This window comes from Phalangium opilio, unplaced genomic scaffold, assembly GCF_054372755.1.
Source record: "Phalangium opilio isolate 3A_F unplaced genomic scaffold, DU_Popi_V2 ptg000354l_1, whole genome shotgun sequence".
Lineage (NCBI taxonomy): Eukaryota > Metazoa > Arthropoda > Arachnida > Opiliones > Phalangiidae > Phalangium > Phalangium opilio.
In genome coordinates this window covers 376,866-402,705 of record NW_028324229.1, presented here as the reverse complement: position 1 = coordinate 402,705, position 25,840 = coordinate 376,866, and the positions used below count along the sequence as shown (strand labels likewise).

The 25,840-nt window shown below is 37.5% G+C and overlaps 1 protein-coding gene and 1 long non-coding RNA gene across 4 annotated transcripts in view; both read right to left on the bottom strand.

The window, feature by feature from the left end:
• Positions 1-13,352: 13,352 nt before the first annotated feature.
• The window catches only part of LOC149602621 (carbonic anhydrase-related protein 10-like), a 68,228-nt gene continuing 55,740 nt past the window's right edge, over positions 13,353-25,840 (bottom strand). Inside the window, exons 5-12 of one of the 3 annotated variants that reach the window (XM_089860885.1) lie at positions 22,396-22,491; positions 22,167-22,233; positions 15,080-15,234; positions 14,863-14,994; positions 14,762-14,804; positions 14,652-14,685; positions 14,470-14,562; positions 13,353-14,390 (exon numbers count right to left, since the gene is read on the bottom strand). In XM_089860885.1, the coding sequence (XP_089717011.1) occupies positions 14,660-14,685; positions 14,762-14,804; positions 14,863-14,994; positions 15,080-15,234; positions 22,167-22,233; positions 22,396-22,491 (519 nt within the window). In that variant the 3' untranslated portion in view covers positions 13,353-14,390; positions 14,470-14,562; positions 14,652-14,659. Of the gene's footprint in view, positions 14,391-14,469; positions 14,686-14,761; positions 14,805-14,862; positions 14,995-15,079; positions 15,235-22,166; positions 22,234-22,395; positions 22,492-25,840 lie in introns of all 3 variants that reach the window. The other 2 variants (XM_089860884.1, XM_089860886.1) reach the window with 2 other exon arrangements.
• Positions 23,365-24,361, bottom strand: LOC149602623 (uncharacterized). Its single transcript, XR_016377868.1, has 3 exons — positions 24,163-24,361; positions 23,632-24,021; positions 23,365-23,569 (listed from the first exon to the last, which is right to left on the bottom strand). It is a non-coding gene; the product is annotated as an uncharacterized LOC149602623 (long non-coding RNA).

Genomic DNA, 25,840 nt, shown 5'->3' with positions numbered 1-25,840 from the left:
AAAATTAGAAGCGTGTAAAAAGCGCGGAAAAACAACGTAAGAAGGAGGAAAAAGCGCGGGAAATTCGATAATACGCGGGCTTTGATTTGGCAGTTCCCGCCCAGCACGTGCTTCCTATTAGTATATATTTAACAAGCTAGGTACCACCCACACAAATTTTAATTAGAAAAGCTACTTTACGATATGTAGGTTTAAAATATACAATGGAACGCGCTAAAAGGTCTCGTTCACTTTGGACTTTAGCCTTCAAAGTTGGTTATATAAGGCTTAGGTTTTCGCTTCAAACAAAGGCTAATTAATACCAGTACTGTCGAGATCACCCGCAGTTTTACGAGGACCCTCGAAAAAGAAACAAAAGTCTCCCACATTCTGTACAAACTTAATGCAACCCTTAATGTTGTTAAGCCCACTGAATTTTAAACAACAGTATAAAAATACAGAATTTTAATGAATATAAGTCATCTTGCTTCATTATGAGGGCACCAAATAAATCTTAGTAATAAGAGCTTCAAAGTTTATACATTAAGATTTCCGCAATATATATTTAAAATATCTACTTAAATTTAAGCCTTTTTAAGAACAAAAGAAAAATGAACGAAAAGTTCCGATGACTTGATGGGTTATAATTTTAATTAAAAAGCATCAGCAAATTCAATCAAATAAGTTGACATTTATGCCTAGGTTTGTTTGGAAGTTAAAACAAATACCACAAAGAAATTTAGCAAAATAACTCATTCTATTTCGAAATTTAAATGGGAAAAATAATAAAATAGAGTTTGGCTGTCAGCTGAGACGTCCTTTAGGAATTCTTCTTGTTCAGCAAACTTTGGTAATCATCCGTTTACGAACTAGGCCTAACTCGTTTATGTCCAATGCCAAAGGAAAACTCCCCAATAGCAACACATCAGACGTTAAATAGATAAGTCAGAAAAGGAAAGGGGGAATTCACATCTATTAGACAAGACACCCTAGCTCTCTTTCCACGATTCACTAAAAGGTTCAATAAATCCGAAGTAGTCAACTATTTTTACAGGCAGTCTACCATAAGTTAAAAGGCGTGTTGCTATAGTGAAACCTTAACCATAATATTGTAGATTAACTTTGCGTTGATTGATTTCTATTATACTTGTCTAGACTTTACTAACTCTTTGGATGCTATTGCTAAGGAAAGCCAAAAGGGTTTCGTCTATCATTTTGTTGTAAGAGAGGACGGGGTATACGAAATACTTCAAGGGGAAGTAAATTTCGAAAGTGTAAAATGCGGGGATACTATGGTATTAGCTCGAAGGGGGAAATATAATCCTTTTGTTTGATTAACAATATCTTTAAACAATTAAATTATCTCTGGAAGAACGCGGATATTCTGTATGAATTGGTAACCATGCAACCAAGGAACAAAGGACATTGTTCTCTGACGCGAATCCTTCCATTTCAATTATCACTTTCGTACATCTTTATAATCGAGCTTAAAATGAATAAATATAAAGTTGGCCATGGGTATCACCCTCCCAATTGCTCATTTTCTCATGAATGCGCGCCTTTTAATCAAAACGACTGAAGCGATTCTGCTCCAAAGAGTAAGTAACTTAGAGTGTTCACGAGTCGACTAGTTAGGTTTGGTTAAATTGAATTAATTTCCTCTGATGCAGTACAAAAATGTTACAGTCCATATTCTTGGGTTTGACTATAAACTGACTCTACTTCTTCTCATTCTACACTTCATGGTAAATATACGCCTGGCAAAGACCTAATACTTCATTAATAACGAGAAAGCAACACGTTAATTTTCGGACTGGTTAGGTCAAACCACAAAAAAACGTTTCTCCACCATATATTTGTTCCCCTCTACAAGAAAAATGGCGAGAAAATGGCAAGGTAATTTTGGGTGTAGCCCAAACGACGTTATAGTTTTAATTACCCGTGATTGAAGGCCGCCATAAACGGTGGCGTGACCAATAATACTTAATAAGAATTTCTTTCCCCAACTCCCTACGTTGAACTAACAAAAAAACTAACACACACACACACCAGCGAATGACGTATAGTGTACATAGGACGAAGGCCTAGGAAACTGCCAATTTGGTTGGCCCTACCCTTCGTGGAAGATGCTATGGCTAGTGTTGGGGATAAACCCTTATGTAACAGCACGTGTGCTGGATTATAGTTCGGGCTATAATGGAAGGCCATACCTCAATAGCCTTCTACATTTAAAATTGCCAAGGCTTAGTGAAAATTTATATCTCTCAGCCAACGCGAAGGAATTTTAAAGTTCACTCAATTAAGGCGCCTCTTAAGTGAATACGGACTAATTAAAAGAGAATTGCTATGGGACAAGTTAAAATCTAGCCTAAACTATTTGTAACTTTTCACCATGCAGAGAGACAGACGTTCCTATTGGTTTAAAAAGTATTCCGTGTTCTATTTATATTCTATCAAGCATGCGCTGATCAGCTATGGAACAAGGGAGCGTGCTACTTTAATTTATTGGTGGCCGTGGCAATTTATTACCCGAAATTGAATCAAACGTTTGTTCCCGTTGTATTTCTCGTTCTGGTTGTTCCCTCCGCCATCAGCCTGACTACTGCATTATTCCTTATTCGTTTCATTCTGGATGGAAGGGTAGGAAGGAAGGCCCCAATATCGGATAAAGGGTCAAGCCAGCGCGCACCTTTTTCTTTCGTTTCCTGAATCCTGTACAGGGATAAACGAGATCGGGGGTGTATGGCGTGGTCATACAGGGTATGTCCGAGAATCCAAATTAATTTCCCGGCCCGTTCTCCTCGGTTCTCTTGTCCCGTGACATGGCCAACGGGAAAGGCTGCTCGCCTTTGCCAATTTCCATTCAATACAAGAAGTAGATTAATTGAAAACCATAACAAGTTTTTCTTCCGCGTGGGATCGATTGCCGTACACATTTTTATAAACGAATTGATCCAGCCACTATTGATAACTTAGTGTTAATACAATTGTCCTTCCTTGATGTTACATCCACAACCTCAGTCCCTTCAGTTATGGACTACATATTGACTGACCTTATAGCGGCGTGGAACGCTCTTATAAAAATAAGTATTGGTGGTGCTAAGTTTCAAGGTTCTTCCGTTAGGTTCCACGCCATCCGCCAAAGCGGAAGTGCTAACCATTTTAAACGGAATCGGCCAACACCGGAAACAGCTCCTTTAAACGCTCCCTCTTTTATTGGGTGTAGCTTCCGCTATTTATAACCTAAACCTAAATGGCCGTTACTGGAATTTATATCGCGCTTTGGCTTTTGAATGCTGAGGTTAAGATTGAGGTTTGAGTAGTGACAAATTAGTCGCAAAAGTTAAAATAAAGAGTGATGACCAAGAAAATGTACAACATCTGAACGTGACCTGGGTAGTAAAGTCAAAATCAAAGTGCGAACAAAACCATAAAGGTTGAAAATTGAGAATCTAAATGGGGTCAAAGTTGAAAGGGGCCTATCGTTTCTACCCCCCCCTACACCCAAATTCAATCTCTTTCCCTATACTAGGCCTTTCCCGGAATGGGCGTGTTACTTTAGGCTCACGGTGTTGTTGGACATGACAATCGTCATCTAAAAATCGTTAATCGAGCTGATAGAGGTTCTTGGACACTTTGGTCAAATTGTCCCCTCTGTTTAATTGTACACTTCTAGGTCGATCATGATTTTCCGAGCGTTAAGATTGCAGCTTTTCCCCCGTTTCTCCCAAACAACCAAGTCTGCTCCAACAAAGTTTACAAAAGAGAGCAGTATAGGGGGGCGTACAAACGAACGCGCGAATTGAAATTGGTCAGGGAAAAGTGAATCAAGTTTATCAGGGTATAGATAGGCAGATCTTTGTAAATAGGGCTATCGGAATCTGAGAGAAAATACGCCCTCTTTGCAAAGCTATATGCATACTTTCAGATATGTATAATTTAAAGTAATTGAACTCTGAACGATAATATCAATATGTGAACCTTGAAGGAGAGAGAGATGAAGTGCACCCTCAAACCTATGTTGCCCCAACTACGGAACGGCTCCGAAGTTCTCCCAACATCCTCAGCGTTTAGGTATGGTCGTATAGTACAGAATCGTAAAGGACGCCCCCTATGTCTTAAAAATAGAAACTAATTCTCATACAAACACAATGCCGCTACGTGGCAACACTAAACAATCGCCTACCGAAGGGTAGGGGCGTGCGCAAGGTACACTGGGAGAGTTTCAGTACCGCAGGTCGCCCATCATCATTTACACTCCATCTTACCTCATTTCTCCCTGCCATTTTAATTCGAGAATACTTTAAAAATGACGCTTCCTTCATTGACAAGGAATTCATTCGAAAAGAGGTAATATTTTTACTTTAGATTATGAGCTTCGCGCTCGACTATTCAATAGAATTTATCCAAACATCCCTGATTTTCCATTCATTCACAACTGCTCAAAACTTTGGACGAGTTTAAAGTTTAATGGTACCCTTCGCACTGTAAAGGGGATGAACTTCATAATAGCGTCGGTTCGATTTGTAATTTCTATTCTAGCGAGCTAGCAAAAGCTCGGGCGATTCTGACTCCGTAATTATCTCGGGCCGCGCCTAAATAACGGTTTCGCGGGACCCTTTAGCTTTATTACAAAGTTCGCGAGTAAAAGGGAAAGAGTTTTCGGAATAGAGAATCCGGGGGTTCGCATTAAGAGCGGACGAAAGTTGGGCCCCCGCTAATCCCTTAGAACACGTACTTAATTCGAAAATGCAAAACAGATGTCCCTTTTCCTTAGATTAGTCTTTTAGTTTAAGAAAGAGGGTATATTAATTTTATTGATAATTCTAAATCAGACAGAAGAATAACTCTCGACCAATAAGAAAAGATGATTCAACCCGAATAAATAAATTTATTTAATAAACTTAAGTCGTGTTCAAATATTACATCAAAATACACCAACCCATAGCAACCAAAGGACTGCTCCTGATCAATATTATTATTTACAAAGATTTTAGTAGTGAATGACTAGATAGAAGAATATTTATTGATTTTCTAATTAAAATTTATTATCGAGTTGACTCATCTATATTGTTTTTGATGAGTTGAGGGGTTGTTCTTTGGTCATCCCCTTATTTTATGCCAGAGTTATCAGAAACACCCTGTACAATAGCATTCTTTCACACCATCGACCTCCAGTAATCCTGTCCCAGGTAACCGCGACTCTATCCAAGTACGAACCCCGGTCACGGATAATGCGCGAAGCAATGGTATATCGCGTCCCTCAACTTTGGAAACAACCCAATTCCCTTCTCATCACAGGCCCTAATGACATTCGATTCCGTTGGTACTCTCTTTAAGGAAGTCTCAGGCTCTACAAAAATTGGTCTCGTTCGTTTAGATTTCGTATTGAGGAATAGTAGCTAAAGGGATCTTAAAAACCTGCCTCTTTGGAATCGAGACACGCCAGTGTAGTAGATTCCTTTTTTCCTAACCTTTTTCAGCGGAACATAACTAAGGCCGATCGCGTATATACGTAGAACGCCCTTGAAAGAAAGAAAAAAAGCTGCCACTAAGACTTGGTTTCATCAAAAGCAAATAGAAATTGTTAAAAAAACGAGGCAGATACAGCAAGCAGTGTAGCGCATCACGTGAACGTTGTTGGAAACCAGGGATATTTAAAGTTATAAACAAGCTCATGAAGCTAGAGCAAGGAGGCTTGAACGCATGTGCGAGAACATAAGCTCTCTTTCCGTGAGGGGGTAGCGGTAATCATGGTAAACGGGTAACGTGCATTTTGTCTGACTCCGAACATCCTCTCTTATTAATCCTCCATGGTAATATTAAAGTAAAGAGCTTATTGGTGGACCAATGAAGTTACCGCCAACCCCAGTGCTTCACTTTCCTTCATTTCTATATACTTTTGGTTCCGTGTTCCACTGCTGTATATTCATTCACGTCACGCGCGTCAATTTCGCAGTTTCTCGCTGCTTAAAACCGTATGAGATGCGCATATACTAGTAAACAGTGCCGGTTGACTCCACAGTCAAAGGCTTGATTCTAAAAGCTTCTATTTCGGTTTAGTCACCAGTTAAAACAGTTCGAGAGTGTACATGAAGTTGCGTATATATATATATTCCATCAAAGCTTCCTAACCCCTCTGGTTCTTATTGACTCCATCAAACCAGGCGTTGAAAAGGTGCCTTTTACACGCTGGGCACACAAGGCTATCGGATTGTACGCGTGAAATTTTCTGTTCCCTTTTTTGGTATTCATCGCTGTTTTGCATTACAAAGTTGGGGGGAGAATCCAACTTTCATATATTTTTGAGTAATGTTTTATTTGGTTCGGCTTTTCTTTGAAATACGGCGTTGGGAGTGTAGCGATTCAATTCAACTAAACATAAATATAGTACCAAGAGTAAATGGAAAAGAGTCCAGGGTATGTTCTTAAAACTTGCCTCGGGACTAAAAGCGACTCAAACACTACAAAACTGACAATAACACACGAGAATGTTATGTCCATGATAAAATTATTCTGTTAGGGATAGATTTAATTTTAGAAGTAGGAATGGGGAACAGAGTAATCTGGCCGCGCGTCAAAGTCCGGAAAGAAGAGGCGGGTCATAGCGACAGAGGTAAAAAGGAATTGCGTATTTTTCGCCGTCAACGTCACCAACGTCATCAAAACGTATAGTTTAAGTGAGCCAATAAGATAATTTAAACTTTTCGTTACGTGTTGGAGAGAGGGGCTCTATACTGAAGTAAATACTAACCGTTCTCCATTCCTACTTCTAAAATTAAATCTATACACGATTCTATAGTGTCCTGATCTCTATTTCTAACTACCCAAAGCTGCAGCACCTAAAACTTTACTTTGAATAATTACTGGAATAGATAAATTCCAAAATAGATCAAAGGATATTAACTTCAAATTATCTCGATACACCCTCGGCGTTGATTCCTTATTTTCTGATTGGAAAAGACTTTCCAGAGAGAGTGGGAGAGAGAGAGAGAGAGAGAGAGAGAGAGAGAGAGAGAGAGAGAGAGAGAGAGAGAGAGAGAGAGAGAGAGAGAGAGAGAGAGAGAGAGAGAGAGAGAGAGAGAGAGAGAGAGAGAGAGAGAGAGAGAGAGAGAGAGAGAGAGAGATGGAGAGAAAGGTGGTATCAGCCTGGAGCGACCCATCACGTGGAATAAATTTTTTACCACCTTTCTGTTTCTGTTGGGAAAAATCGAAAAGGGAAAAAAGGGGGGCGGAAGGATTTGGAATTTAAGTAAATTAATGGAACTGGATTCATTCGACAGATGGTAGCCCTTACTTCCCTAGTATACTCCCATCCTCATCCCTTGATTTTTGTTTAGCTAGTTTTGCAGTGAATAAAAAAAAAATTTCCACAGTTTCTCCAAAGTTAGAGGATAAAATTTTTCCTCTTTATCTTTCTCTCTTCGAGGTAATTTAAGTTCCTAGTCCCCACGTGCGCTCGAAATTGGAAAAATTGGAAGTCTTCCCTCTGCCTAACTCCAAAATTGAAATAACTTTCCCCAGATATTTTGGATTTTGGGGTGAGATTAAAATTTAATTTAATTTTTTTAGATAATTAGGTATTCTTTAAAATCGGTTATTAAGAATTAAGATTTTCCCAGCGAGAATTTAATGAAGTTTAGTGAACTAACCGAGCCGCTAGCTACACTTCCACGTAATTAATTACCCAAGATGGTATTCAAGTTGTTTAACAACGAAATTAATGCTTGGATTATTCAAATTAAGACGGACGCAAGCGGCTACCCAACGTAACTCTCTTAAAGGGGTTGTAACACTTTAGGCCTATTTTCTACTTTGTTCCAACAAATTAGGCCATAATTTCGCTTGTAATACACCCTTTACAAATATTTTAGTCAACGAAGAAAGGTTTCGAGTATAATGCTTAGTTTAGCCAGCCTCTCTATGGAGGACTGGGTAGGACCAGCGCAAAGGCTTAGAATTAAAGCCAAGGCCTACTTAGCCAAACATTATCCTGATTTATAACTAAACCGCCTTAGGACATTTCAATTGTTTGAAGAATCTTCATCTCTCTCTCTCTCAGCTCTTAATCAAACGATAAATCAGGTTTGCTGCGTGCGTTTCGGATCTATGCTAGAAGTGATTGTATACTCCATATTTCCGCCTTGGGTCAGCCTCCATTGATAATATTCAATCATTTCGAAACCTAACATTTGATAAAACTTTAAAAAATCCGGTGAATTATGTGCCAAGTCCATTCAAGATACGAACGGCTCTTTGATTAAAAGTAAATTAACAATAGGTTTAAAAAACTATGAATGTTCTGCATTTCGGATAAGTCTGAGATAAATTAAAGGGGAAAAGTGTTGTTAGGGTCAAACTGAGTGGATATAGGTCATAAATACCCTTAAAATAAGAAAATCTGCAGGGCTTTATCAGGAATTGAATCCTGCAGGAGGATGAAATGTTAAATTATAATGTTTTTATAAAACTTATACAGGTTTAATATACTTTCGCTGCGTTATAGTAAGATATGGGTTTCTATAACAAATCAGCGTTTATATAATTTAAAATATGCAGCTATTTTAAGAATTTACAAGGTTGACCTATGTAAAAGAACAATTTCGAATTCAGTAAGAGACATTCGTCATTTCATCTTGTACCCTGGGGGGCAATGGTTTTATATTATTGAAGTATTTACGAGGAAGACCTAAAATAGTAAAACTTCCTTACACATGTTTAAAATATTAAAATTAAGCTTAGGCTATAATGTTCCTTAGGATAACGCCTCAATATAAAAATATATTGTTAAATAATTAAAAATATGGTTAACGCAAAATTTTTCCTAAAAATTAAATTTAAACACTCGAATATGACGTAAATTTAAAAATACCCCTTGAAAGTCATCAATTTTCAGGCGTAGTCAACTTTGCTCTGTTAATACAATTAAAAGCGGTTAATGCTGGTCGCGCGACAACCCTCCAGAAGTAAATTATCATCAGAAGTTATCATTCAGTTTGACTCTCCGGTCCCAGGTACTGTCTCGTGAGGTTTTTTACTACATTACCTAGACCATTATTGATTGTTTCTTGTTAATTTAGTGACAAGTAAAAACGTAGAAGGCTAAGCTGTAACACGGAACAGAATGTAACAGGGGAGATTGTATAATATTTCTAACAGTCTCGCGTGTTCCGAGAGAGTCCTAAGGGCGCTTCACTATTCGCTTTTGCGCGTGTCGTGTTGGAGAGCCAAGTTCTAACTCCCGAGCGTCCCATTAAAAATTCAAAGATTCTGCCGTAGCTGTTAACGAAATAACAAGTGTACCCAATTGTCGACACATACTTGACGTCCGCCCCCTCTAGATTAACGTTCCTCCAAAAATAAATTCTTTCAACCCTACCACGTAATAATATAAACTATATTCTATTTTACTTAACATATACGAAATTAGAACCAAAGGGTTTATTAAATTTTCTATTATTTCTAACGTTCATTAGATGAAGTAAAATACTATGTCAACACACTTCTATCCCAATTGGACGTTTTGGCAAGTTATTTTAGCATAAGTTCATAAGATAAGTCCATAAGTTTGTCACTGGTTACAAACTGGAGCTCGTCATGAAGTGACGCGGGTGAAGCGTCAAAGGTTCTCGTATGACTGAGGTTATAGGAAAAGCGACGCCTGGTGAGGCGCTGTCAAAGGCTTAGTACAGACTAAATAGAAAGATGAAGCGGAAAAATGAGTGTAGCCAATTCTCGCGTCGTTCTTGAACTAGCTTTCAGTAAGTCTCTAGAATTACTAAGTATGGGTAGTCATACTTATGGAAGATATCTTATAAACTTAGATTTTAGGGTGAAATTAGGCTTAACTTCAAGCAAAGAAAACTTAAAAAAGTGTCAAAGGTTTTTTGAAGAAAAAAAAAATCGGACATTATTAAAATTTTGCGGTGAACGAGACTTTAAAATATAAAAGAAGATATCCTAAAATAACACTCCGTTTTAAAAATGACCTCTTAAACTTAGGACCCATCGACTAAGCCATTTAATTAAAAATCTGTCTTGTCTATTTCAGAAAAAAACATTATACCTAAAATTCGCTAAGCCTTGGGGAGTAATAAGACTTCAGTAGACATGACTTTCTTTTTGAAAATTCTATAACCACAGAGCTGATATTTTTAGGCAAGTTTTTAAGCAAAAATGGATAAAAAATCATTCAATGCATGGACTCTGTATTCCTAAAAAGACGAGAAAAGCTGCATGTTTTTTGCGGCTCCTCTCCACCTCGTGCCGCGGTTTAGGCATCGCCAAAGCCCCCCAGTTTTCCTTCCCCCGTTGAAGGTTTTAAGAGATCCATGAAAGGAACTTTAGTAGGTCAAATAATTAGACTAAATATATTGGCATTATATCAGTACGTTGGTCTTTACGCGGAATTAAATTTTAGGCCTAATATCTTTCCTACAATAAATATTAATTAACTAGTTGGCCACAATGACCTAGGCTTAGTAACTTGTCACCCAAAAGTGTCCCTTCCAAAAATGGGCTGTATATTAAATACATAGTTTTCAGGCTAGGAGGATTCATACCACTTACACAAGGAGGTCAGGCTACTCGTGGACAAAAAGTGCAGACTACCTAGCCTCGGCTCCTTGTGTAAATGGAATGAATCCTTCGAGTTTTAAGACTATGTATATTTTAATGGGTATACTCTCATAAAACTTTATTAGGTTAGGAGAATTCAAAGTCATTATATATACACCTAATTTTAATTACAGTACTTAAAAGTATAATAACGAAGCCCCTCCCAACACAAAATTAGTCATATTTTCGCGAGAATTTTATCAAATGTCAGTAAAACAGCCAGCGCGATTTATCAACAATTATACAAAGCGTTAGCAAAAAATACGTATATGAGGGGTTAGTGCGATTCGCAGCGTTTTTAGTGTGTTCATGTGCTTATTAAACTATGTTAGTTTTAAAATAAAAAATGTTAGTATCTTATAGTGGTTCTTTAAAACACAATACACGTATATTGTAAGGTTTTAAAAGCCACTTTAATAGGCCTAAGGTACTAGAGGATCTCAAAATACGATGTGCTTATTAAAAATGTTAAATTCAATATTGGGACTTACTCGATGTTAACTGTTGAAACTCTGAAGTTCTTGGTTAGGCAAAGTTCATGTCCAGTCCACAGACGTTCAGTTTTTAGCAATGTTCAGTAATTCCTTCCGAGTAATAGAGTCGTTAAATAGGATTTATACCATGAGCTAAACCACAATCCAAGACTTCATGCGTACTCAAGTATGTGGGTAAAAATTTATAGTACTTGTAGCGAACCACAACACGTTTCCCAACAAATTATAGGCCAAAATTCATCACTAACAAACCAAGCAAGTAGTCTTTCATATTTATGAAACAAAAACCTTTGATATAATATTTAAAAGAAAAAAATCAGTTCACGACTCCACGAGACAACTGCCGCTCCGGTCGAGAATCGACGGCTGATAATGACTCATTTAGTAATTTTAAAGATTGGCAAGGGGTGGCGCAGGGTAATGGGGGAAAGTAATAATACCCGACCCCGGTATCGAAGATGAAGTCCGGGTTAGATTTTGGTACTATAGGAAATTATTTTTGGACTTGTTCCAAAAAAAATCGTTTCAAATAAGTTCCCCTTTATAAAAAGCAGAGAGGGTCACAATTAAACAGACTACAGTATAACAGAGACCAAAGTTCACCATCCTACTTGTAGCATACAAGCGTCCCTCCCCCATCTTTTATAATGGCAATGGTCCTTCGTGTAAATCTGCATAATACGGAATTTAGTGGGGTTTTTTACAGCAGAGGTATATAATAGTCCTCTTTATTAATTAATAAGCTAATTTCCAAATACAAAGAAATTTTACGATTTTTGTTAATTTTTCTACATTTGTCACATATTAAGCTAAATTTTAAAAGAAAATTAATATGAAGCAAGTGAGACTTAATCCTCATGCTGCATACTAAAAAATAAAAGTGTTAATTCGGAAGGGAGCTTGGGAATTAATCTTGGAAACTAGAGAGAGTGAAAGCTAGAGGTTTTGGGACGGAGCGAGTGTCTTTTAGTCTCTTTCACGGGTACTGCCTTGGTCGTTAGTGTCTGGAATTAAATTATCCATTCCCTATGCCTACCAGAAGGTGTTACCCTATCACAAAATGCACTCGTCCTTGCCTTGGCTCCCGTTTTTCGGTCTCTCAAGACAGGCAACCTAACTTATGCAAATTACGGTTTACGCCTCACTTATTTACTTACCTTTAGATGGGCCGAATGAATAGAAGCGAGGATTTTCTATTTGAAGTTAAATTTCTTAACAAATGGGAAGCGCGCAAACTAATTGGCCTGTAATGCTTACATTAAAGTATATATATATTTAAAATATTTAAGTAGGATAATTAGACTTTGAATAAACTACTAAAGTCTTCATTCATTATCAGCAAATCAAAAGCGTAATAGCAGACGACACCTGGTAATAGATCCGTGGGTAAAATTGATGGGTATGGGACAACAAAGTCGTGATATTCTATACACAAATTTTACCTTGACAAAGGCAGGAACCAATCAGAACTCGTCCATGTGAGCGAAGCTAAAACTAGCCTTTGCTATGCTTAGAGGGTTAGTCAGCTCCACCCCTCGATTATGGGAGCATCTAGTGGCATTTATTTAAACTAAACCACACCGAGACTTGCTTTAAGAGAACCATAACTGAGATTAAGCAAAAGAAAATTGCGAATTAATTCCTTCCTTTTATTTTAAGATATGCTTCCCTGATAGCGTAGAAAAAGATGCATCTTTTTAGAGTCCTTACTTCCAGCCCCTTTGGGCTCGGGCTCACTCCATTCGCGCCATTCTTGGGCCTATTTTCTTTTAATGGTTTCCCCCGCAGTACCTCTTATCGCCAACTAATCTACCTTTCCTAGAAGAATCCTGTGTTTTAAGAATAAAGAAATCCGGTACGGAAAATCATTTTCTTATTCTAAATCTTTAATTGTCTTTTTTTTTAAGCAAAGGAAAGTGAAAGAAAAAGAATAAGACGAAGGAAGCGCGCTTTAAAAGCTTCTACCATTCAAAGTTACCCATGAGAGAATTAGCAAATGGTTCAATTAAAACCACTAGAAAGACAATTTAAATTCCAAAGAAAAGGTATTTTTTTTTCTTCCCTGGATTGTACAGGGTGTTAATTCATTGAAGAAATATCACGTTTTTATGTGTAAAATTCACACAACTCCAATTATTAACTGCATCGTACCCATTTCTTTCGCATTGAAAAACAAAATAGGTAAAGTGAAAGAAACGATATGAAGTAGGCCTAAAAAGAATGTGTGCTGAATAAATTAATCAAACTGTAATTAAATTAAATGAAATAGAATAATTTCATTTTTCTTTGTTAAATAGAGAGGATAATTTTGTGTTTTTTAATTGTTGGAAATATTGGCAACCTTTTTTTTTTGAAACGTATACAAACAAAGTTTGTCGGAAACATTATTATTGATGTTAATTTTTGTTAGTAATTATTAGCATTTTCTCGTCACGGTTTGAATATTAGTTCAATTTGTTCGATCAGTTAATTTTCTGTTAATTTTTTGTGATAAGAGATTCACTTTTTATACAATTTATTAAAAAAAAATTCTGCCCGCACAGCGCTTTTCAAGTTATTACCGTATACCGTATTAATTAATTTTGATATGGAGATTGTCATATATTGCTGGGGAAGTTTAGTTTTTAATGAAAATGTTAATTATTGATTTGTTTTAATAACGCGTAATTTAAACGATAAACACGTGTCTACAAAAATTACCGCTTATTTAGAAACTAAACATGGCCTAATTCCTAATATTCAATTTGAGCACTGTTGTTCCTTTTTTTTAATTTTTTTAAATTTATGAATTTATAGCTAATTTTTCTAATAAAAATAAATCGGAAAACTATATTTAATACTGGTACGAACAAGACCATACGCACGGTTTATTGGGTCACGTGTATAAACCACAAAAGCACCGACAGCGTCACGTGATTATATTAACCAATAACCACAACGCGAGTCGCGTTCACACAGACGTACGCGCACCAAATATTTACTGTTAGTGTATATATTTTTACGCACCAAGCATGCAATCACGCACCACAATCTTTTACGAAAATTTAAAATAAATTTTCATATATAGATTTATATATATATATATATATATTTTTTTTCCTTTTTTCGTTTGTCCATTATAGAGTTCTGATGGACACTATTGGATTCAACACTACAAAGGGTTAAAACTATCGGGTCACTGTTACTTTGTTTTGGCAGATATGTTATTGTTTTTATGGTAAAGTTTTGGAAGAGAAAGTTTCGTATTTTTGTTGTAGATTATTCCAACTTAAAATATTTCGTATTACAGAAAAGGCACCTCTGTAAGAGATTTCATTTTCTATTTTTGAAGCTCAATTACAAAAATGAATAAACAATTTTAATTTTTCCAAAGACTTACCTGTTTGACAGGAATATTGCCCTGTAGATATGGAAATAAATTCATCGCTATTTCGTCGTTAATCAATTAACTTAAATACTTAAGAAACTCTCACTTTGTTTCGGGATTGATTGGGTTAATTAAGAGTTATTAACTTTTTAGCAAGAAACCATCTGTTTAACCATTTTTTTGTTTGCACCTACTGAATGGGCTAAGGTAGTTTTCCCCACGTGTTGACTGAAAAGCGATATCATTATTTAGCTATCGTTTTAATAATTAGATTAGTTAATGCGTTAGTTAATCAGTTAGTTACCTTGGTAACTAGGGTTATTTTCCATTGTAGGGCATCCCTTACCCTTAAAATAAATTTATGTAGTCACTTAATTAAATTGGTTAAAAATTATTTTAACCAACCTCTTGTCTGGTGAAATCGATATTAGTTCGAATAACTCGATTGTTGATTGGCTGAGTTGGACGGAAGTTGTTCTCTATTGGTGCCTTCTGATTGGTCGAATCACCTTGCATCAGTTTACGTAAGACGAAAAGCTAGAAATTACGTATTTTAGAAGATTTAATTCTTAATTTAATTTATTCCAAAATGAAAGGGAGTAAAATAATTTGCCAATTCTACCTGTTGCTTGGTAATATAAATTGGTCGATTCATGACCATCCACGTGACTGTTTCGTAACAGCCGGGATAAGTAACCGAACCATCATAGGTCATGTAAAATGGAGTGTTGGGTAACAACTCCGTCACTGATACGTGCTTCAAACGGGCCGATTGACCTGTACCAAATAAAAGAAAAACGAAATAAAAAAATTCTATGAAATCAAAAACAATTTATCATTCCAAAAACGTAGATATAAACTCGTATCGAGAAAGAGGCTTTCAAAGACTCGAAATGAAAATTCTTTCGTAACAATGACCAAAAAACGACCTGGGAAAGACCAATAAAACAAAAACTAAAACCCTTTTCTCTCATTCTATAGACCCAGCTTTGAAAAACCCAAAAAATAAAATGAACTACTCATAAAAAAACCGAAATTCTGTAAGAGTGGTCAGTCGAACGTAAGAAACATGTTGGTGAAGATGACAGTAATACACCACGCAAATGGCACGCCGCAATCCCTAAACTAAACTAAAGTTAAAGACCGAATTAAAAATCATTTTATATTCCAAAGAGAGTTAAAATTAACTTTACGTTAATCGTCCTAATAAAAATTAGTAAAGTTAACATGTTTAATAACAACAACTTTATTATACGATATGCAAGATACGAGACACATGGTTCTTCTGGACCTGAAAAGTTTAGGCCAGTGAAAAGTTTCCTTTCTTTGAGATTTCTATGGATGTTCTTGGAATATATGGTTACTGAACTTTATATTATAAAGCATGGAATGCCTATGGGGTCATGGTAAAATTCAATACACTCGCTTTCGGTCGTGGAGTTCTCAAACCATCGCTTCGAGAACCCTGCTACCTAGAAGCTACGAAATAAAATTCGAAACAAACAAAGGAGAAAAAAAATTCGATATATATATAAAACAAAATAAAATTCCTGGGTCTTTCTCATGGATGAAATAAGAAGACATTGGGGCCAAGACTCCCGCGGACCAGGAGATGTTTATTTCTTGTACTTCTTTTTTTGTTCTTCATTGCGGTTTGGTTCGGTAAGGATTTTACTGGAATAGTATTGGGTCCTTACATTACTCCCACATTCCATTCTAGTGCGATGTACTGTTCTCTCATAGACCCGACCCGGGAAGATTCTAGCCAATGAAGACACGGGTATGGGGGTGGCGTGGTTATTGGGGTTCAAGTAGGATAAGCTCCTTCTGGGGGAGCTATAGTCCACCTTCCTTAATCCTCTTGTAAAGCCAACGGAAAGAACAAAAGGATGACCTGGGAATTTCGGGACTTTGGTTTTGTGGCTCTTTTAATGGCTAAATTTGCGCTGACTAAAACTGCCAAACAAATGCGAAAAGTACAAAAGAGTGTATACCGTAAACAGAAGTTATACACAGAGTGGATTTTCAAAGCTCAAAACAGTCAGATTTGTTACCAAAACACTATCTCGAAGATGTTCTGTGATATTATGCCGTCCGAGTTACTGTTTTCAAGTTATGATTCGAGTACTTTACGGATGACCCCTTAAATTTAATTAAGAAACTGAAATACAACGATTTCTAATTTAATTAAGGGGTCATCCCTAAAAAACTTATATCATAACTCGAAAATAGTGGCCCAAATGGCAAAATGTCATACAAGTTACATTTTTGACTCAAAAGTTGTCCAAAACACCCCTTAATCTATGACAGACTTATCAGAAACGCCTTGTATACGTATCTTGCCTGTTATTCAAATCCCCAACGGCAAAGGGTTAGGTTTGAGATTCTACTATACTTTTAATCATGCTCAATATAATATAATATAAGAAAGATTTTTGAACTCCCTGAGGTTTTATCTTTTATTAGATTTCATTTCAAATATCACATTCTTTTAAGAGCTCAAAACCCCAGGGTGGTTTAATGGTTTACTGACTTTGGAGATTCAATATTGTCTTTTTGCATATTTTAAAGAATAAACTGAAATTTCAAAGGAATTCTGAATTATTTAAACTTGAAGACTTATGAAAACTAATAAAATTTAAAAATAGCTGAAGGATTTGATAGCGGAAACGACACGGAGTCGAGTAAATCAATAAACTTACTTTGAAAGACATTTAATGGTATTAAAACTTATGGAAACTCTAACCTAATTTCGATTACTCAGACCATCGGTCTAGTCGAAAACATAAATAGCCCATTAGCTCTATAACCACGCAATTACCCATAAACCCTTTCGACGAGCAAAATACAATAGTTAATTCCCAAAACCCTAGATGACGTGACGCGAGTGGCGCGAAACAAAGCTTGCTTCAGAGGGAGTCTGGAAATCCCTCATAATTGGTTGGCTACCTAGAGCCGCTAGACTCCTGGAGTCAGCAGGGACAGAGGTTGCCGGCACTCTCTCCTTTTCCCTATGTCCCTGAGGTTATAGTTACGTCCCTGCCTTAATACAATTATGTATTGTAGCCCTCCTTCTTCTAGCGTTAAATTCTTCAATTATGCCACAGCAAGGAAGAAATCCCACAGACAGAGCCCAAGGCCCATGCAGTTACTCGTTCCTCTAGATCCTAATTCCATCAGTGGCCCTAAATATTATAGGATAACAACGTCGTGATATAAAAGAAGTTCCAAGGTTAGTTGGTAAAGTAGTGCCATTCGTCTCTAACGGAAGTTATGACGTTGCGCCCATTTGGTACTGCACTCAAAGCTCGGAGTATGACTAGGATCTAAAAGTCAAGAAACTTTAGAATTTCAGAAGAGAAGGAAATACGCGTAGGTACAAGCAGTTCCTCAAGTCCAAACAATAAAGGTCACATACTACACAAACAAGACGTTACCATACATTCGTTGCCAAGTCTAAAACTCGAACTTCGGCGTTAACTAAAAGTACTGGCGTCTTTGGCTTTTTGCTTTGTACGTTACGCTAAAAAAACCGAAATCCACAAGAGTACAGTTCTTTTGAACTTAAAATCCAGTTCGTTTTTTACCGAGAATAGCCTGTTTTGTATTCCGCGTCAGCTACCATTTATGTTTCCCAAAAACTACTTTACTCCAAAACCAAACTAGACCTATATGGAAAAGACTTTTACACAACAAGGCATAGACCTAACGTATGCCATAAGCTCATAAGATATGTTCCATAAGTTTGTCACGGGTTACTGGGAGCTTGTCATGAAGTGACGTATAGGTCATAGATTCTCGTAAAGCGACGCCTGGTAAGATGCTGTGAAAGGCTTAGTACAGACCAAATAGGAAGACCGAGTGTAGTCAATTATTGCTTGTCGTTCTCAAACTAGCTCTCAGTAAGTCTCTAGCATTACGAATACTTATAGAACCTTTCTTATAAACTTATGGTATACGTAAACATTGCGGAAAACTGAGTTGACTCTATATCAAATGAACCTTTGACCGTTCTCTAAGCCTTGGCCATAGTGTCAAGAGACTTAAGACTTGGTTTAAAGATTATTTTTTTTTCTGCAGCTTAAATTAATTTAAAACTTGACTAACTGCAATGAAGCGTGGATAAAAGTCAAGTCCTAACTGGTGAGACGAGTTTAGAATATTAAGTTATTTAAATTTTTAACTTATAAGAAAGAGAGCTTTTAGTGGAAGTCTAACCCAAATTGTTTTATCTTTCAGCTGCACAACAAAACAAAAGTTTGTTTGCAGTAATACGGGGATACACTGTGAAATGTAAATAATATTAACGACTCATTTACAAATGTTGTTTCTAATTTGTGTTCGTTCGGTGTTGTGGATCCATTTTTAAACCAAACTCAATTCAAACTCTGGAAAAATCGTTAAGTATTGGAAATTTGAAGAAAGTGAGTAATTTAATATTTTTCATAGGAGAGCCGCACGTGTATATCTAAGCTTTATATTCTCTCTTTGTTCTTCAAACTAAATCATCCAACTGGCTTATTCTTTCGATTTGTCGATCGATATGTTTTCCTCCTTTCCACGAAACTTCCCACGCGCAACCAATTATTGAGTACCCCTTATTTTCTTAAGCAATACAATACTAGAATCAAGTTTTCAATCAGTTCAACTAACAAAATCAAGGCAGCCAAATATTATTAATATATTAATAATGTCCTTAGTTTACCTTTTTAAAATATTGCGTCATTTTGTTTCGGACGTTCATACGTGTCATTGGTAACTTTCGAACCATAGACCTCTTGTTAAAAAACAAAGCCATTCTACCAACATAGTTATTTTTTTCTTCTTAAATTTCCAATGTGAAAATTAGATCTACTTTATTATTGACACTCATTTTAGACAGTAGGAGTCAAACAATGATAACTTCATCACTCGTATACTTCTACATTCGTGAATCTATTTCCTGGTATTCGCCTGCCTAACAAATTTGTACCCTGTCTTAGCTAAATCCGAGACTAAACCCTAACTAAAAATACCCTCAATGTCCCCAAGTAACCTAAAAAAGAATTCCGTTCGTGATCCCTAAGGTAAGATAGGAAAACTCGGATCTTGGTCGGCCAAAAAGCTTGGCTTCAATCGGACCCGCATGCACAGACTATAGTCGACACCTTAAGATCAATCCCGTCAAAAGGATTCGATCCCTAATTATACTCTAGTGACAAGAGACATCGTCTTAACCCATCGCCGGAAGCAATCGTTAAAGGAAGCTAGTTGACACTACAGAGTAAACGTGCCAGGATAATAGCGATGATGGTTCGTTTTCCGAATGAAGCTTCTTCCATAGTTTGTTCATTTCATGTCGAAGAATTAAGGAATAACGGGGAAGATATCGTAAGGAGACAAAATTCACCGACGTTTAACTGCATTAAACCTTACAGAATGGACAAACTTGGGTTTGGTCGTGCCAGGACAGGAAAAAAATCGATTTTGAGCGAAAGAATTTAGAAGAGTTTGATGGTATAAACGACAATCACTGGAGAAATTCCCTTCACTAATGTTTCGGATGGAAGAGTTTTTTTCCTAGTTTTTTTCCTTTCTTTTCCTTAAGAAAGTAGTTCTTAAAAGCTTTGAAAGGAGGCGCCCCTTCTTCCTTTCCCTTTACTCGATCAAGCTATATACCTTTTGGCGAATACTATACTTGTTTACCAAAACCCTTCGCCAAAATGTTAAAGAGTTTGATGGAAGTATTTCTCAGAAAACAAAGAACCCATAGAAAACCTGAAAACGTAATAATAGGGTGTACCATAAGTTTATTAGATATGTTCCATAAGTAATATGTCACTACATATGCTTCGTTATGCTGAGAGCTAGTTCGAGAACGACAAGCGAGAATTGACTTCCCTCGGTTTTTCAGTCCAACTTACACTTTAATCTGTACTAAGCCTTTGACAGCGTCTCACCAGGCGTCGCTTTACTAGAATCTATGACCTACGTCACTTCATAACAAGCTCTCGGTATCCAGTGACAAACTTACGAACATATCTCATGAACTTGGTTCTTAATTTTGCATTTAGTCGTATATTGTTGCTAAACCAAGAGTAATGGTGGGAGAACCAGACATAATGTCACTACCGCATCATTTTATCTTCAAACGTTCTCCAATTTTCTATGGGTTCTAGAGAAAACCTAACGGAAAGAGATTCCAGGAAAATACGATAACCTTTGACAGTTGGGGAACGAGAGGAAGAAAGGCGATAAACATAATTTCAATTTACAGAGACAGTGCATAATTTTTCATTTATTAATCCTTGCTACTGAGTTATGTCGTCTAGCAATGCTCGACCATAAGTCCCCGATATTGGACAAACGTATCAAAATTAACAATCCAACTGTCAGTTTCTAGCCTGGCATTTCGTCTACAATATTTTGATTCCCTAGGTGATATTTCACTGTAAATGCGACCCATCTCCAAAGAACAGGCTGTCTTGAACATATTAAAACGACATACTTAATACCGAAATAGCTAATCACAGGTGATTCAAGGCCTATATTAAACGCCGGATAGTTTAAGAGGTTAATGTCGAGGTGCTGAAATGTTAAACGTATTCCGAAACATATCAACATGAAGTTACGCTTAACAACACTTCCACATCATCAGCGTTGGGCGAAGACCACGTAGTTCAGTTCTGCTAATAGCATTTGATACCTTCGGAATTAAGGTTATAATCTATTTTCAGTGGTGTATATGTAGCTCCTGCATTATCTGATGGAATCTCGCCTAGCGATTCCTAACTCGTAACCCGGGATTTCGCGAGACTGATAAATGAGTCTCGGGTCGCTGTCGGAAATATTTTCTATTTCAGTTCAAATGATAAGCGAAATTGTATCCAAGCCAAGCCCATAGCTTTAATAGCCCTAGAGTCTCCTTATAAACGAGTTTATCAAGAGGAGTATTAATAAAGCTTGAGAAAGATAGAGCGCGGCCTCGAATCCCTTCATATATTGTTCGTTTCCTGGGCGACAGACAAGTTCCGGATATACTACGGTACTTAAAGGGACTGTAAAGAAGGCATCGGCGGGTGGGTAAAAATTATTTGAAATACGTCACAGACATCACGTGATGCCAAGATACAAAGACTCCTCATGGAGTGGAACTGGACATCTAGTCCTTGTTTTTCGCGAGATTGCAGCGCCAATTCCAGGAAGTGGTGGTTTTCGAAATTAAACGAACTAAGCTTCTTTGAACCACGCCTCTCCTTGGTCACGTGCCTCTGACGTATTTCAAATAATTTTTACCCACCCGCCGATGCCTTCTTTGCAGTCCCTTTAAAAACGCGTCGACAATAAAAGCTGGATGGAGTGCAAAGTAAACTTAGCCGTACCCTACGGTTGCGTTTGACATCGTTATAGGCGTGATGGTTGCGATATTACAAACCCCAAGACACTCCCTCCATGGTCATATTCTTGTCGAATATATACTTAACCATGCCATCTACTTCAACCCTGATAAGTTTGATAAGCGTAGAGGTTTTTCTCAACACTTCTTCCATCTAGTCCTTATCATCGGACGTATCTCTCCCTTTTGAGTGCGTGAGGGCGACCGTTAGGCCTTGTTTAATCGGTAGGTTGAAGGATTTGGGATTATACAACTCGGATTTAGGATGTCCCGATGGGAAACTCGCGAAGAGAAAAGACAGGAAGAGAAGTTATAGAGAAGATGATCGGCTTACCGCGATAGTTAATCCGGTGCAATTGGCTCGTGAGGATCCTCAGATCCGAATTTGATAAGTCACCCATCTGAAAGTAACACGACAGAGAAGGTTAGATCGGAGATTTTACGGTGCGTGGAAAATAACTACAAATATTGGTTAAGACTCTAATCTCAACTATATGGGGTGTGTCGTACCCATAGATACAAAAATAAATATATAAATGTAATTTGACAATCGAACATCTTACCTGCATCATCACAGAAATGCCTGTTAAGCCGTGGTTCTTTCTCATGGCTTCGCTCATATTATTGTAGAGGTCGCTATTGTACCCTAATATTTGAAGCTGAAAAAGAACAAATAAAAAAGAGAGAAAAATTAGTTATGATAGTTAAAAGGGTGGATGGTAACGTGGTTTCTCTATAGTATGTAGCCAGTTGCCGGGAGAAACGCGATATGGGGTCATTGGAAGGCCAGATGAAACTATTAATATCAAAGTCGTTGCTAAGCCAAATGATGAGGCAAAGAATGGAGCCCCGGTCACCTATTAATCATTTTAGTCTCCCAGTTACCCTTCGGAGGAGGAAAAGAAAAATTAGGCTTAGCACGTGAAGGAACTGCTCCGTTACCATGGTAACCTACCAAAGAAAATAAAGAATTTTCAATCTAGAAGCGATTAAACGAAGCCCAGTCTGCTCCAAGCGACACGAAGAAAGAAAATAAAGTGCTTATCCAGCTTGCCGGCCATATCACGTCGGTAACGAGTGGGCTTAAAGACGAAATTATTATTTTTCTTTTTTCACTTTCATATTAGACCAGTTCCATGGTTTCTAAATCTTTCCTTCATCAATATAGAGTCCATAATTCGAAATAAAATGATAGTTATTAATTTTACTATACTGAACAGTTAAGACATAATTAGAAGTAATGTTCTTTAAGTTATACACTTCGGCGATCGTCGACACTTGTGCAATTCTGATCTGGCACCTTAAGCCTATGGTCAAATCTCATAATGAGAAAAAAGCAGAAGCCATTTCTGAATTTTATTTTTATTTGGGAACCAGAATTGACGATAAATATTCACTGAGCAGGCATGGACTAAGTTCTATGGTAGATGAAAGGGGCGATATCCTAAACTACAACCCTTTTTCTACCTTATTCAGCCAAGCCTATTGTACACTACAGCACCTAGAAAACAAAGATGCCGGCTGGAACCCATGGCATTTCTCGTCAATTTTTAAAAGTGGCTTGACTACCTCTTCCTCCCATCCAACCCTTTCAAAAGAAAAGAGGAAAGAAAGTTCCTGATCGGATGGATGGGAAATCATCGATGCTTGAAGTACTAAAAATTTGGAACTTTATACCGCGAGGAAGATGGCGTGGCTTGGACTTAAGTACTTCAAGAGCTTGATATTGAGCTAGGCCTAAAAGGGAAAGAAGGAAATTAAAATTAGGCTTGGCGGATGAAGGAAATCCCCCGGCTTACTGAATCCAAGAAGAACGGCTTCCAAAAATACTACCCTTAAGAAAAGAGGTAGGCAGAAGGAAGGATATACAACAAGTGTTGCACCGTCGGTTGGTGGGGAGCCAGCGACGTGAGCAGGCGGAACTGGTGAATTAAAAGACATAGCTTACCCCCGTCTCAAACCTACTTTCACCGGTGGCGCGCCACACTTTCCCGAAGCCCGTCTTCCCTTATTCTTTTTGGCGGGATGGTTTTTTCACTTTCCTAACTTCCCACTTCCCCTTTCTCGGACCAAGTCCGGAATTCGGTTGTATATGAGAAAGCCACTTGATCACCGACACCCTACCAGCTTCTAGAAACCCATTGCCGCTACCGTTCTTCATCGATCTAAACCGACCTGTTCGCATAGACCTTGAAGAATTTGATAAATTCCAAGTTAATCAGTCATAAGAATAATCTGATCTAAACCTAAGTTTTAGATGTTTTGTATTCAAATAATCAGCTACACAACTTAATTTACGCGACACAAAGCCCAAAAATATGGGTACGAACCTCGGTGCTAAATTCTACTATCCGTGCGACCACGACCGGATATACTGGAAAAAACGTCAGTACAACCTAGCCATGGCGGCCGGAAAATTTCATAGCATAGACGAAAGAGATCTTAGACGTCGAACCTAGATGGTAAAGACCGTTACGTTGAGGGAAGCGTTGCAGTATATGTATGAAAGTGTAAAAAGTAAAAGTCAGAGAGAGAGGCGAGGCGAGAGATGGACCAAGAAAGGCCAGAGAAAACTTGCCAGAAAAGAAAAGGAAGGTGGAAAGAAAAAGTATTGAACATGAAGGGTTGGTAATTGGGTAGGACCGGCTAAATCTATTTCGTCGGGGGAAGCCAAGGTGACGTAGAAAAGAGGGGAATATTTATCCCCCAAAAATCGAAGTCTGCATGGTCATTCAGTGACCGGAACAAGCAACGTTTTCAATACCGAGATCGCCATGAAAGGAAAATAGTGAAGTTTTTAGGTAAAAGAAATAATAACTTCAAAGAATAGTAGGCTAAAACTATTATGATACGTATAGGCTTTGACAAAAAATAGTTTTCAAACGGATAAAAGAGAATAACTTCAAAAGAACTCGCGAGTTTCTCGTTTCAAAAGTAAATCGCTGAAGAGCAAAGTTGTCAGTATATTTGTCGCGTTGACGGACTTTGGAAAGATATAGGCCTACCTACTAATGTCAACGGCGTGAATTGATTCGAACTGTACGCTGACTTGCCTAATCAGATGTAGAAATTAATCCAAGGGCGCGCAACGCAAATATATTTACTTCATTCCCACTTTATCAGCGAACTGTATACGTGAAATTTTAGGTATCTACGAAGTCGTAAGGTATAAATACGTAGAAATCCCAATTCTCCCTTGATTTTCCCACCAAAGTAAAGGAATCGGAGATTTCGAAAGAGGTAAAAATCACGTACCCCTTCATGACGACATTGGGATTTTATTACTTTTCTTTTTTCCCCTTCCTCCGACCATCTCTCTCTTTGTACCAAACGTCTTTTCCCCAAAAATAAAAGAAGAATAAAAAGAAATATGTTAGCTGTAAAAATCATAATACACGTCCCAGAAAGAATTCCAATTACGGTACGGTATGGAACCCAGTACCTACCTCGAGAACACCTTTTGCTTTTTTAGGAAAGCTTGGTCTACGGTCCATCGTATCATACGCGTCTCTCGGACCACTTTTCTCTATTAAGTCAACACGAAGGGCTTCGGGATTCGAGGTTCGGACTACTGTAGGTGAGAGGATAGGAAGCGTGGGTCCCTGGGATTCTTTTACGCTATCGTAATTACAAGCCAAGCACTAGGATAGCTTTTTCTTTCTTGGAATTCTTCTCCATAAGACTATAGCTACCGCAAAAATTTATACTGTCATGAAACGGAAGGGGAAAAAATGCCATTCGGAGTCCCATCGTACGCATTCACTCTCGAAAGATTGGACTTAATTACATTTTTACGATCTTTCTGCGAAAGCTTTTTTAAAATGTCTTGTAAAAATTTATATATTCCCCCTAAAGAGTAATATTATCTTTAAGGAGAAATGAAAGGTGAGTAGTTCTTCCTAGATCTCGTCACGATTTCCAACGCGCTTATAAGTAAAGAAGGTAGGCTATATTTTATACCTGGTCTAGTCTGATTAGTTTTAGAACGAGAATTTTGGATTTCACCTC